The following is a 14,391-nucleotide window of genomic DNA, read 5'->3' on the forward strand; positions in this document are numbered from 1 at the left end:
GAACAATGTGACTTCTCATTTCCCTCACCTTCAAAACGGGCTTTATATGGGTTGCTGCGCCTTTATTGCTGCACATATGCAGTTATCCTGCACTGGTACTGCATGTGTGTCAGCAGCCGCAAGCTGGGTAAGGGGCACATCCACCATGGGCAGCAAGAAAAGGCATTGGGTTTTCAATAGAAACACTGGGAGCAGCTGAATACTGTTATGAACCAACTACACAGTACTTTTGGTCAGTAATTCTCATAGCGTTTCATTAGAAGCAGCCAGACTCGTGAAGAATTCTGTTTGCTAATTAAAGGAGGAGGTGGAAGAGGAAGATGCTGGGGATGAATGACTTGCTGTTGTGAGCCGGATCATTTGGTTCTTGCAGCCACAGTGACTCATGGCACCTCGTCTCACCGGGTCTGACGCTCATGACTGCAGCAGATTGTGGGTCTGATAAGAGCTGCTTAGAAAAAACCCTGACTTGTAAGAGGGAGAAAATCTGCCAGAAATAATGCTTTTGTAGCAGCCTGCAAGCAGGCTTCACAGTGCTAATTAATATGAGTGGGTAGGAAAGTCCCCTTTCTGCCTCAGCCTGTCTTGGTGAGGGTCCTTCTAATGCTGATGCCTTCTATTTCCATAGGATGTTCTCTCTCTTGAGGCTTTTTCTCCTTGAGGTGACTTTCTAGGTCTTTTCTGCATGGATGGGCATTGTGGTTCCCCAGACCCAGCATCAGGACAGAGGTGGTGACAAGAGCCCAGGTTTCTGCCAGCTCTCATGGCATCGTGCTGCTTTCAGCTGGGTATCTACAAGTCATCGACCTGCAGATCTCATCAGCTGCGTTTTCAGGGACAGGAAACCACTTGGGGGCCAGCAAAGCAACTTTGCAGGAAGCTGACGGCGCATCGGAAGGGCTGAGAGATGATGGAGAGAAGGGCTGGGCAGCTGGTGCCTGCAGTGATGTGGGCTGTGTAGGACACAAGTTGCTGTCACACTGTGAGCAAAGCCATTTTTATCACCCTCCTCCAGCCAATGGTTTGTACAACAGCATCTAGACCAGCTGTCAGCCCATCACCACCATACTGCTAACCACACCACTGTGACATCTACCCTGTTCTGGATACCTCTAGGGACAGTGGCCCCCCTGCCTCCCTGGGCAGCCTGTACCAGTGCATCACCACTCTTCCCAAGAAGAAATTTCTGCTAATATCCAGCCTGATGCTGATGAGGAGCTCCAGACACAAAGTGCAATGAACCAGTGGTGCTCCATCCCTCTGGGCTGGGTGCCTGACTTTATTGGAGCAACACAACATCAAGCTCTTGGGTTCAGGATGTAGCTAGCAAACTCAATGACCTGGGATTTGGTTCTTAGCTGTGGCCTGGATAGGAAAGTGATTTTTTGGATCCATAAAATCCTGACAGTATCTGAGCCAGATAAAAGTGAAGAAAGGAGAGAGAAGGGTATGCTGAGCTCCCAAGGGGCGCTGTGCACTGGGGTGAGCTGTTTACATACCTTCCTGCTTCAAATATTTACTGCAAGAACTCTGGATATTCTTGTTATTCATTGCTGTACTTTTCCGTCTCACTCCCCCCTTTCCGTGCTGTAGGTGCATGTGGGTGCAACCCTTCCCCTTCAGGCAGCTGGTCTTAATGAACATGGACTCCTATGGTCAGGATTTCATGCTTCTTGGGGCTCTTCTCCAGGTCTGTTGGTTCATAAAACCTTCATTAGCAGCACAAGTTGGATCCATGGCGATAGTGTCGTCCATCCTTAGGAAATAAGGAGCAACACAGGCACTAACGCAAAGTGCCCAAACTCTTCTGCAGAAGAGCTCTGAGCTTCCTCACATCTTTCTAAGGCTGACCCTTTTCACTGGGACACACACTGCTCCAAATCAACCACACAGTCATTCTTGTTCTTCCTGTGCTTCACTTCTCATTGCCTCTGGTGGATCCCATCACAGACCCTCACTGTTCCCTACATGATGTAGTGCAGAGAGGCCCACCCATCTCCAGCACTGGGCCTGCTGCTGAACCTCATGGGGTTTGTAGAGGTGGGCAGGCTCTGAACATTACAAATATGCTGCTTGGTTCTTCCTTGCACTGACCTTATTTTGCCTTTTTTTTCCCCCCATTTTACACTCACTCTGAATGACAGTGAACCAGGGATCAATGATCCTTAATAACCCAATCTCAGTAGTGCAGCTCCAGCAAAGGGACCCATCGCCTATTTCTACCACAGCAGCTGTTTGCTTTGCAGAGTAACTAAGGTGAAGTATTGACATCTACATCTCTGCTTGCTTGGAATGGATTGCGGATGCGGCTTTGCGCTTGACAAGAGAGAAAGAAAACCTCTTTCTGTTGAAAATCAATACTAGCAGTGTGGTCAGCCAGCAATGGGCACCGTGGGACCAGCATGGACCTGGCACTATGGGAGCTGCAGGCTCAGCCCAGCCCAGGCTGGATCTTGTGCTCTCCTTTAGGAAGCCCAGAGCTGCTGTCTGTACAGACACTGCATCACACGATGAGGCATTGATATTTCCGTGCTTGCAACTGCACAGAGGTGCAGAGTGTGCTGCTCTGCACACTGTTGTGGTGTGTTGCTTTCTGCCATGGCTAAGTGCGTGCACAGTGAAAGAGCAGAGTGCTCTTTATGAAGAGGAGGAGGAAAACCACTGCCCTTACCTTTAGAACTCAATACTTCTATATTAAAGATGCATTCTCCAGACTAGCTAAGCAGTTTTTATGTTTTAAAGTAATATATTAAAACCTCAAGCTATTAAGTGTATGTAAAATCTAGGTCAGGAGTGCTCTCAGCTCAGCTTTATTATTATTATTATTATTACTCTGCAGTTTTTGGAGCCTGGGAAATCGGTGCTATTGGTTTCGTGTTCTGGGTCACATGTGCTATTGGGAAGGCTGTGGTGTTTGGAAGTGGGAAGGCTGTACAGTTGAAAGTACAGCAGAAGTGATGAAACGTGCTGCAGAAATAGACATAAGCAGCACCGCTGTTTTGCATAACTTTTCTTTATGGTTCACCCGAAATGGTGGTTTGGAGGGGACTTTATAGAACACCCAGTTCCAACTCCTGCCATGGGCTGGCTGCCCACAGCTTGGGCTGCCCAGGCCCCCTCCATGTCCTCGGGCACCTCCAGGGATGGGGCATCACAGCTGTGGCCAGTGCCGGGGCCTCACCGCCTCTGGATAAAAGATTTCCCCCTTAAATACAAGGAGTGGAGAGTTGCAATTATGGAACCGAGTTGAGCTCACTAAGAGCATCAGCTCATCAGTCCGGCTTGGTGAGGCACCCCAGGGAAGACAGACTGAGGGTGTTGCTGAGGTTGGAGGGGATCTCCGCAGCGCACCTGTCCGGGACCCCGCTCTTACCTCGACCCATCGCTGCGCTCCGTACCCTCAGTCCCGGCACGGTTCTGCTCGGGGCGCGGCGCGGTGACGGGCGCGGGGCGGCAGCCAGTGTGCGGAGGGGGCGGGCGGGGCCGGGCCGGGCGGGGCCGGGGCGCTGCTGCGGGCCCGGGGCCGCGGGAGGCGGCGGCTGCCGCTCGCCCTCCGCCATTCATTCGGCCGCATCGGCGGCGGCAGCGCTCAGCGCCCGGCCCCGCTATGGCCGACCCGGCCGTCAACGCGCACCTGGAGGGCATCATCTCGGACTTCGAAGGTGGGTAGGGGGCTGCGGAGCTGCTCGGAGCTGTGTGTGTGTGGGGGGGGGGGGGAGGTGAGGCAGAAATGTTGTGGGGCTGTGGGTGACCGTAAAAGTGAAGTGCGGGTGGGGGATCCCCGACGCCGCCCGCATCCGCCCCCCCCCCCCCCCGCCCCAGCTGTGCGGGATAGAGGTGGGCGAGGCGCTGCCCCAGCTCTTTTGTTTGGAGCGGACTCGCCCCTATCTACTAGCGTAGGATCGTACGGGACGCTTTTCTCTGCTGCTTTTTTTTTCGAGTTGGTTTACGCAGTTTTTCAGCCTTAAAACGAGTCTGTGACGCAGCGAAAAGTTTGTGAATCCTCAGGCACCAGCCATTCTGTGAGTTCCCAGATTTTGGATAAAAGCACAGCCTCAAAGTAGCCGTGAAGTGGATAATGAACCCAAGTTTCAAAGATATCCCTAGCGGGAGCTGCTTTAGAAAGCTTTGCGTTTGTCGGGTGGCAGAGCTCCAACTGCCCGACGGCGCTGCGCGGTTCGGTGCCGGGGGTCCCCTTGCAGCCCGTGCTTGGAGGGATAGATGAATGCCTTCCCCTGGGTGCCCGCTGGCTTTCCAGTGAAGGGAGGAGAACATAAGCAAGTGGGAATTGTGCTGCTGCCCACGGGGCTTGTGGTTCCAGATAGGCTTTGAGGATATCTCTGATGCAGCCATTGAAAGGGGGGAGCTCATCTCCCCGAGCAGGGCTTTGGAAAAGCTGCAGCGTCCCCACACTCAGTGTCCTGGCAGTGCCCCAAACTCAGCTCCGTGCAGCGGTTTTTAGAAGGAAGAAAAAAAAAAAGGAATAGTAGAGATGTGGGGGCTGTGATGAAAGCTTATCCAGCGGCCGTGTGTGCTGCTATAGGCTGAGAGAACTTCACCGCCTCCTGGTGAACTCATTCTTGCATTCTGCGAAGGAGCAAAGTATTGTTTTTCCTGCTGGGAAGCCTAAAACCCCTCGGTTCCTCTTCCAGGTCGGGCAGGAAATGGGTGGCAGGGCTGGGGGCTCGGCGGGCTGTCCTGGGCTTTGTGGTGCTGTCACCCCGAGCTGCAGCCCCATCTGTGCCCCCTCTGTGCAGCCTCTGGGCTCCCTTCTGCAGCCAGAGTGGGGGCGGAGGGTGAGAGGGAAGCTGAGGGAAGCCACATCCTGCAGCAGGGCTGGGGGAAAGGGAATTGGGGCATGGAGCAGCTCTAACACACCGTGGGTTTGTGGCACTGGGCTCGTGGGTGAGTCTGTGAGTGCCCTCCAGGGGCTTGGGAGCTTCCCCAAGTGTTGGTGTGGTCACAGCCTACCTCCATTGCATTTAAATCCCTAAGGAATGAGAAACCCCAGGGAGCCCTGAGGCTGCTTGCTCTGAGCTGTATGCGTCCTTCAGTGGCACTGTTGTGCCCTTCCTCAGTCCCTGGGGCTGTGTGGTCCCTTCACTATGACATGGAGAGGCTGCAGGAGCCTTGCCCTTCAGCAGGGATCCAGGCCATGTTTCTCAATTTAATTAATTCTCTGGGTTGCACAGCAGCTTCCCAAGAGCAGGGCAATTAGGTTTTGGCCTGCAGGGCTGTAGATGCAGTATTCAAGTCTGTCAGGTGAATATCTCAACCTGCAGCCAAGCAGGAAGGATCAGCCAAAATTACCATGCGGCTGCGACACTGGATTGCTGGCAGCCAGAGCCCTCTGTGCTCCTGAATCACTTTGTCCCTGCATGCTTCTCTCCCAGCATCTCTACCCCACAGGTGCCTGAGACTGCTGGGTTACAGCAGGCAGTGGTTTAGGGGCTGGGCTGTGGGCTGGAGCTGACACCCTCAGCTCTATGGAGGGTGCAGGGGCCCTTTTGGAGTAGGGAGGGATAACTAGTCCAGCTTACAAGTCAAATCAATGTATGAGGGGGAACACAGCACAGCAGGCTGTGTCCTGCATGTGATGGGGGTGACCACATCCAGGCACCTCCATATCCACCAGGTTCCTCAGCACAGGCACTGAACCCATTTCTTTGACTGGCAGGAGTTTCCATGCTTTATCTGGAGGAGAGCAGCACGAGGTCTTTGCAGTTTGCCAGTGTTTGCAGAACATTGCAGCTCTGGGTTTATGGATGTTGGCAGATCTTCAGCAGTACTGCCAGTTCAGTTCTGCCTGAGCCCTGTACCTGTCAGCAGTGGGACTGGAGGCCTGCAGCAGTCATGTCTGGGTTGTGGCACACCATGTGTTGTATGTGAATGTTATAAACCGTCCTTATCCCACTTGAACTGAGCAATGGTGAGGTGTGGGTCTGCAGCCCTTCTGGTGGGACAGTACAGAGGGGAGTGCACCCTGCTCATAGGTTTTGGTTGGTGTGATCCTCCTGCATCCCATGGTGTGCATAAGGACCTGCTATGTAGGGAGAAGAGCCCATCATCCCTTGTAGAGCACAGCCAGCAGGGAGTTGAGGCTCTTTGTGCTGGAAATGGCTCACAGCAAGCAATGCCAAGCTCTTTGCCGGCGCTGTCAGTTAACACCAAATCTGTTCCTTTGTAACGATGTTGAAATGCAACATTTCCTAGCGGATACAATCAGCAAACAACAGCCCTGTGGGGCTGCAGCTGCCAAAATCACGGTGGGGTTGGAGGCAACTTCATGGCTGGAACCTGGGTAGAACACAGAGGCTGCAGCTCTGACAGCACCGAGCAGCCTGAGGGGGTGGCCCTGCTGCACAGCTGCTGCCCCAATGCTAATATTAGCAGCAGCAGAGGGATGGTCACAGCACTATGTGGGTGATGTGCCTTGAGTGCAGTCCCATGTGGAGCCCAGGGAGGGGATGGCTCGTGTTTCCCTATGCGTCCCTCCCTCTCTGTGGGCCTTCATGGTGAGATCTCATGGGGCTGTGTGACGAATGGTGTGCGAGGCTCAATGCCTGGAAAAGGAAATGCAAAAACTTTTTCAGATCGTATTTCAGATCATTGCTGCCCTAGGAGTGAAATGAAGCTCCTGGACACCAATTGTTATATTTCCTGGGCTGTCCCTAAAACCTCATGCTGTGGCCAATCCTATCTGACCCTCCTTCATCTCCATCTGCTTATGACTGCGTTGCTCCCAGATGTCCTTGCAGCTCTGGGTTAAGCTTTGCTGAGAGTTTTCTCTCTTTTCTCTTCTTCCCATCCACATATCTGTGCCCCAGTCAGGTGGATGGGAGCTCCCTGCCAACTCAGCACTTCATGCAGAGGTTCAGAGAGTACTGGTGGAAGTCAGGAGCCATGTTGTCTCCAGCACAAGTGCTCTTTCATGTGCCAAATGGAAAAATCACCTCTGCCTGGATGCAGCAGCAAAGATTTGCAGTTGTGTGTTGTTTTTTCCCCATGTATATTTAGTTCCTTGGGAATACAGAGGTTAGGAGGGAGTGGGAAAAGAGAAGCACGGGATGCGGATCTCTCTGTCCACGTGAGCTGGGCTCTGGGGAGAGTCTTTGGCCCATGGTAGAATGTAGCATCGCCCAGAGATCAGTGTTTACAGCCATCAGATGCAGGGAGGGCTGGGCTGTGTGTCCTTAGGGATGGGCAACCACTGCAGCACAGAGCAGAGTGTCCTTGGCTCTGTGTTGTCTTCCAGTGCTGGTGTTACTGGCGAGCTCTCAATGTGCAATTAAGAGCCATCTTAAAGTGTCACACTGTCCCTTCCCTTTGAAAGATTCCCTTATGATCAGACCATGGGTGAGTCTTTGCACCTGGGCCAGGATACAACTTTGGCTGTGCCCACGTTATGCTGGTGCCTGGGTTCCTCCAGGTCTTGGTGCGCATGCAGCATCCTCTTCCAAGTGCTCACTGCATTTGAGGGACTGTGCCTACATCTCTTGGCTAACAAATGCTCACTGCAGTGTGAACGCTGCTGCCTCCCTTGTCCTACAGCCGCACTGTTGGGTGCTGCTTTCATTCCTGCTTTGTGGGTTACTGCTCTGTGCCTTTTCCCTGGAGCCAGAGCCCAGGCAGCTCCACGAATAGCCTGCACTGGGACTTGTCAGAAATCCAAAGGCAATAATGGAAAGTCAATAGTCACTCCAGATATTCATGTTTTTAACTCTGATATTTGATATTTAAGGCAATGTCTCTAGGCAGTACCATTGCAAGGCTTGTTTCCTTTCTTGACCTCCCTCCCTGTTCTGCAGTGCACTTTGCAGTGCACCTTCCTCACCGATACAGGCAGGACAGGAAGACAGCCAATGATGACAAGTTGGGGGTGAGCTTATTTGAAGACTTTACTCATGGAGCACTGGCAGCTCACACCCATTGCTGTAGCAGTGTCCCTGCTCCCTCCCCACACAAAGGGCATGGTTAGGAGCAGCCCTTGGGCAGCCAGGAGGCTTTCTGCTGTCCTCGGCTTATTCCAAAAAGCTTCCCCAGATTGATGAGAGTTCTCATCTCCTGGTGCTGTGACTCAGGCTTTTACCGTGATTGCTTTGCGAGGCTGCTGGCCGGAGCTCAGCCCTTGGGGCTCCTGGGGACATCCAGGCTGTCTCTCGGCTCTTTGTGTGTCCCAAGGTGAGGAACCATGGTTGGCAACACTACCTGGTCCCTGCATCTGAGTTAGGTGGTGTGCTGGGGACATATCCATGAGTGCTGCTGCTCCTTGGGTAGCTGCAGGCATTGGCTAGAACTCAGAGCTGGTCCATGTTGAGATATTCTCTTTCCATAGAATCATTAAGGCTGCAAAAGACCACTAAGATCACCAAGTCCAACCTCAACCCACCCCCACCATGACCATGTCCCCCAGTGCCACATCTCCATGGTTCTGGAGCACCTCTAGGGATGGTGACCCCAGCACCTCCCTGGGCAGCTGTGCTGCTGCATCACCACTTTCTCAGTGGAGTTTTTTCCTAGTATCCACGCTCCCCAGCTGTCCTCCTGCTGCTGGAAGGGCAGTTGTATGACACATCAGGCACTGCCCACACAGACGACCCCCTCCTCTCACCACTTCTACTCGTTTATCTTTCTCAGTGGTGTTGGAGCCAGCATGTTGCAACTCCACCCATCATATTATCAAGCTGGGATTGAATCACTTAATGATTGAATCACTTATCACCCAGCCCCCTGTCACTGAAGCTCTTCGCCCACCAGAGTCTCTCTGACGTCCGTTTGAGTGCCCAGAGCTGGGACCTGTGACTCATCTCCAAAGGTGTCTGGCCCAGCAGCTCAGTGCTATGGTTTCCTCAACCCAGCTGTGCAGGGGCCATGCTTAATCTTAACCCTTCATAGCAAGGGTAGCCTGCAAATCAGTGCTGAGGCTGATATGGGGTCTGCGAGTCCATCTGCGTCATCATTTTGCCTTCTAGGCAGTAATTGTAAAGCATTTTGGAAACATTAGTGAACTAAACCAAATCTGCTCTGTCCCCCGGGAGGCAGAGAAGATTTATTTCCTGCTTCTCTCTCCCTTTATGAAAGGAAACTGGAGCACAGACCGGAGGCAAAAGCTGTACAGAGAGCAGTTCAGAGCCAGTAACGCAGCCTGTGGGGTACGGGGTACACTCTGTGCTGCATGGGGCTGTCTGTATGGACACGCAATGAATATAAGGGATATAAAATATACTGGTGTGATCTGGAAGCATTTTGCTGAGAGTTAGTGGTTATATAAGCCAAAGTGTAACAGAGAATCAAGCTAAAATCTTTCTAGAGCTCCATTATAGGGTCTGGAAATTTGAGATTTTGACTTAATCTGTGTGTGGATATTATTATTTTATTATTTTTTTTCTATTCTTGCTTCCAACTTTGCAGTTATGCTTCCACTGCTGCTGGATGGCTGGGTTTGCTGCATCAGTCTGAGGCTCTCTTTGTAATCTGCTGAATAGGAGCAAAATGCTGCTTGAACAGCTTTGCTCATGTCAGAGCTCTGACTTGCATTTAGCCACAAATTTCCTCCATAATTCAGCTCTTGTTAGGGGCTGCACAGTTCACAAAGCACTGCATGGTGACAGCGTGGTGCCAGCATTATCCTTCATGCAATCTCTGTGTCAGACCATGAAATCTATTAAGGAACTTCTTACTGATGCTGTTGTGAAGTTGAAAGAAGGATCTGTGTGCATAAACCATTCACAACAGCAGATCATCGTTCCATATAGATCGCACATTTCCCTTCCCATCTTGCTACAGAAGCTTTAGAGTTTATACACAGCATCCATATGGCCTATGGGTTCACGAGGAATGTTGTGCTCCTTCCTGTAGCATCTCATGCCTTTCATTTGTTCAGAGAGGTGGTGAACATCCCATCTCTGGATATGCTGAAGGTCAGGCTGGACGGGGCTCCGTGCACCTGATGGAGCTGTAGATGTTGGATAGGCTGGATATTAGGATGTTAAGTTGGATATTAGGAAGAATTTCTTTGCAGAAGGGGTGGTGATGCAGTGGCACAACTGTCTGAGGAGGTGAGGGAGTCACCATCCCTAGAGGTGTTTGGGAGCTATGGAGATGTGGCTCTGAGGGATGTGGTCGGTGGGCACAGTGAGGGTGGGCTGGGGTTGGGCTTTGTGATCTGAGAGACATTTCCCAACCTTAATGATTCTGTGATTGATGACCTTGTTCATTGCAGGGATGTTGTGACTGGATGACCTTTAAGGGTCCCTTCCAACTCAAACCATTTCATGATTCTATAGGGCATCCACCTTTGCTTTGGATGCTTGCATCCATCAGCATCAGAGATGGTGCTTTCAGGTCAGCAGCACTACAGTGCAACTCCAGGTGTTCCCATGGTGACACAGGGAACCATCTGAGCTGGAGCTCAGTCCACACAGGAAACATCCTGCTGCCCAGTACAGGGCTATGGGCAGCTCTGCTGGCCCTGAACAGTTAATGTGTGGGGTTTTTTTTGGGGGGGGGGACTGCTGAAAGCTGACACCTGCGGCCGCTGCCTCCCCCTTTTTCCTCCCCGGGAACAGGAGGTCGCCATCTGGTAGCAGTTTAGAGAAAGTCAGAGCTCTGAAACGATACCATTGTATCGTGTGAAATGCCGGGACGACTGGCTGCCCTATTCCCATAAGGCTCTTATGTGTCTAAAAACGCAAGGAAAGCTTTCAGTGCTTAAGCAAGCAAGCAAATGTAACCCCTGGGTTACAGAAACCATGTGAGGGGCAGAGGATGTTTAATGGGAAGCAGCGAGCCCAGGGCTCACGTTGCAGAGCAGCTAGCACAGGTCCTGGAGGAACCAGCATCCCTCTCTGTTTATTTTGGTCTCCTCCAGAGCTCTGTGCATAGAGGTTTCCTTGTGTGAAGCATCCCCTTGCCTGTTACTTGGGGTGTTCTGTTTAAAAGGAAGAGGGAGGAAAGAAGGAGCAGATGTTGCTCTGCTGACCGCTCCTTCCCACGTGCTGCCTGGAGCTGTGTCATTTCTAGTTCCCAGCGCCCGTAGAGACATGAGGAGCCTTTGGGCAGGAGCTGTGCAGCCCCTTGTGTCCCCTGGGAGCACCATGTCTGGGATCTTTCCTTCTGGAGGAGCATTAAAGTTGTGTCTGTGCCTCCTCGGGAACCTCTTGGCTGCTGCATGCGCTGCTGGGACTTAGATCAGACCTCCATCCCAATCTGCAAGATCCCTGAAGAGCAGCTCTGACCGCTGGTGCCTGACCGCAGCGTGACCGGGAGGGCACAGTGTGAGCATCCCCAGTGCCGCAGCACAGTGCACTGACTGACACACGTGCACTTTGCTGCTTCCCTGACCCTGGTCTTGCTTAAGGAGTGCTCAAGCCCAAGGCGAGGGTGTGAGTTCATGCATTTCTTGCTCTTGAGCATCCCAGTGGCAGATACAGGCGCTGCTCAGGGCTGGGTGTCATAACACTAGGACGTGGCTGTGCTTATTCCAGAACAGAGCTCTGAGTGAGGAGAAAGCACAGGCAGCAAAAGGAAATCCTGATGTTGGAAATACAGATTTGCTTTCTTACATGTGTCAAAACATTTTCTGAGGATACAATTACTTTCCAAAGTGCTGAAGGCCCCTGCACATGCATGTGTTGGCATTCACTTCGGTAGAGGCTTGGCTGCTGAGTTTGGGGCTGGGGATGCAGAGCTTCTGCAGTTGCCAGCAGAGCCCCACAGCAGGTGCTGCCCACACTGCCCCATGTGCAGGGATTAGTGCTGGGGCTGCTCAGAGCTGGTCTGCCAGCTGTCCCTGTAGCACACCGCTTCCTCACAAAGGGGTTGGCAGCAAGTGGTTTGCAGCTCGGGCATGGGGTCATGGATAGGGTTGGGTTTGCATCCAAAAGGAAGAGCTTGAACACCTCCTTTTAGGGGATTTCTGGCTTGTGGAGCTGCTGTTGTCCAATGGATTGAGTCATGAGTTGCCTGAATTGAGTCAGAATTGGTTAAAAGGAAACACGTGGAAATGGCAACAGCACTGTGTGTGTACTCCCCGCAGTGCAGGCACCCCAAGAGGAAGAGGAGGAAGGGCGATGCTCTGTGCTGCTCGCTTCCACCTCCGCTACCTCCAGCACCAGCTGGCAGGAGGATGGTGGGGCTGGGGAGACCATACCAGCACCAGAAGTCCCCGGGAAGGTGCCTTAGCAGGGGCAGAGCCCTGCAGCACGGCTGTCAAGCTCCCTGCTCAGCCTCCAGCTGTGGCAATGTGGCAATGGAGCCCCAGAGAGACCTGGGCACTGCCAACAGGCCCCACCACCACACAGTGCTGGCCTTGGGCTCCTGTTGTTTTCACTAATAGGCCAGTTCCATGCAGGAAGCTGGGAGGACGGTGCTGTGGAACAGAGGTTGTTTGCTTTCCTTTCTTAGCTCTGAGCAGGACGGGCTATTTTTAAGCTTTTCTCTTTTTTTTTCGAGAGATGTTTTGCTTTCTGAGGTCCTTTTTTTCTGTGCAAGGAGCTGGAGTGAGGTGACGCTGAGCAGGGCAAAACCCTGGCCATGCTGGGGACTGTTGTCACTGGAGGTGGCATCCCAGAACCAGCTGTGCAGTGAGGGTCACCTGTGCTCAGAAGTGGGAGCACAGCACCTTGGGTCAGGCAAGACACAGTGCAGTGACTAAATTTGTTGGAGGTCAACCCAGACACCAACATCCCTGTGCAAGCAGGAGCAGGAGATGGATGTCCCATCCCCAGGGAGCAGCAGGTGGGCGAGCTCTCATGCTGTCTCCTCCAGGCAGGTCAGGGTCTTCTCTGCAGCAGGAACACCACAGGGGCCCAGGGCTCATTGTTTTGCTGTCAGAGGTTGTCCAAACCATTTCCAGCCCTACTAGGAGGAGGGGGGTTATTTTCCCAGCACCCAAGTACTCCCTTGTCACTCAGTGTGAGCATAGGAAATGGTATTTGGATGGTTTATCTTAGAATCATCTCTAAGATCACTGAGTCCGACACCAGCCCATCCCCACCATGGCCACTACCCATGTGTCTTAGTGCCACACCTCCATGCTTCTTGAACATCTCCAGGGATGGTGACTCCACTGAGCAGCCTTCTGAGACCCTAATCACAGCTTTGCAGCTCTTCCTTAAACTTTCTGAACCTTTTTTGTGCCTGGGCTTTGACCTTCTTCTCATTTTTGCAGGGGAGGCCAGAAAGACTTGGAGAAAAGCCATTTCTGGGTGTTGTATGCAGCCCAGCCCTCCGATAAAGGCAGGGGATGGCTGCGTTCCAGGAGCTGTGCTGAGGGCTGTGGGCAAGTTTGCCTTGAGCTTGGGGCACTTTTAGGGGCTTGAGGTCAACAGAAAGGACTGTATGTTCCCCACTGATGATCACTGGTGCCATCCTTGCATTTGGTGATGGCAGATGGACAGAAAGGAGCTGAGATGGCAGAGGTGATTCAGAGCATGAGCTCTGGAGAGCAGCAAGGCTGTTTGACTTGGTAACAAGCTTTTGATACAAAAAGAAATCCCCCAAACACGTGGCATAGGGACATTTCCAGAGGGGTGTCTACAAAGAAAAGAAGCTCGCCAATATTTCCTTTGCTCTCAGGTTCATTGAGAGCATTTACTTTAACTGTCTGTTCCTGCAGACACATCTGTCATTAGGTAATTAGGCTCCTTTATTGAAGGAAATAAAAAGGAACTGAATAGGCTGGCAGGAGGAGTGATGAGCAGGCTTTAATTGCCCATCATGGTTAGAACTGTGATCACGACCATCAGGGAGCTGTGGCTGTGCTCCATCCCCTGCTGATGTCCCCTTCCTGCATAACTCAGCCTGGGCTGGACTTACATGTTGTTTGGAAGCTGGGATTGGAGAGAAGAATGGTTGAAGTGTTATTAGGGATGTGAGAGGGAAAAGAAGTGGTGGAAAACTCTGTTCTGGTGAGCCTGAGCTTGGTGCTGGAGAGCTGTGGACCTGCCAGTTTAACTCTCGGCTTGGGGACTGTTTAAAATGGATTCATTGTTCTTGGAGTGTGATAACTGAGAGTTAGATGCAGATCTCTGCTCCTCATGAATGTGTGGAAATGAAGGATGAGGCATTGGGACAGGCTGCCCAGGGAGGTGATGGAGTTGCCTTCCCTGGAGGTGTTCATGAACTATAGGGGTTCTACTTAGGGACATGGCTTAGAGGTTGTGGTGAGCAGTTGGACTGGGACTCCGTGCCCAGGTGTTGATCACCAGGGAGGTATAAATGAGTTGGTTGGGTGCCGTACCCCAATGACAGTGTGGGGTTTTCATGCTCAGGTTGCCTACATGTCATGTCCCTGGCACAGCCTGTCCTAGGCACACTGTTGTTCCCCATCACTTCCCCTGCTGGAGGCTGAACAGTGATTTTGGGTATTCCCCCTAAAAGGCAAAACCC

At 52.3% G+C, this 14,391-nt stretch overlaps 1 protein-coding gene across 5 annotated transcripts in view; it reads left to right on the forward strand.

The window, feature by feature from the left end:
• SEPTIN9 (septin 9) overlaps positions 1–14,391 on the forward strand; it is an 89,995-nt gene that overhangs the window by 40,729 nt on the left and 34,875 nt on the right. Inside the window, exon 1 of one of the 5 annotated variants that reach the window (XM_015880019.3) lies at positions 3,512–3,662. The exons of the other annotated variants lie outside the window; for them this stretch is intronic. Coding sequence (XP_015735505.2) covers positions 3,608–3,662 — 55 coding nt within the window. The 5' untranslated portion in view covers positions 3,512–3,607. Of the gene's footprint in view, positions 1–3,511; positions 3,663–14,391 lie in introns of those variants that run through there. 5 annotated transcript variants of the gene reach the window in all.

Source organism: Coturnix japonica, chromosome 23, assembly GCF_054131305.1.
Source record: "Coturnix japonica strain WE chromosome 23, WE-NBRP24, whole genome shotgun sequence".
NCBI classification, from domain to species: Eukaryota; Metazoa; Chordata; class Aves; order Galliformes; family Phasianidae; genus Coturnix; species Coturnix japonica.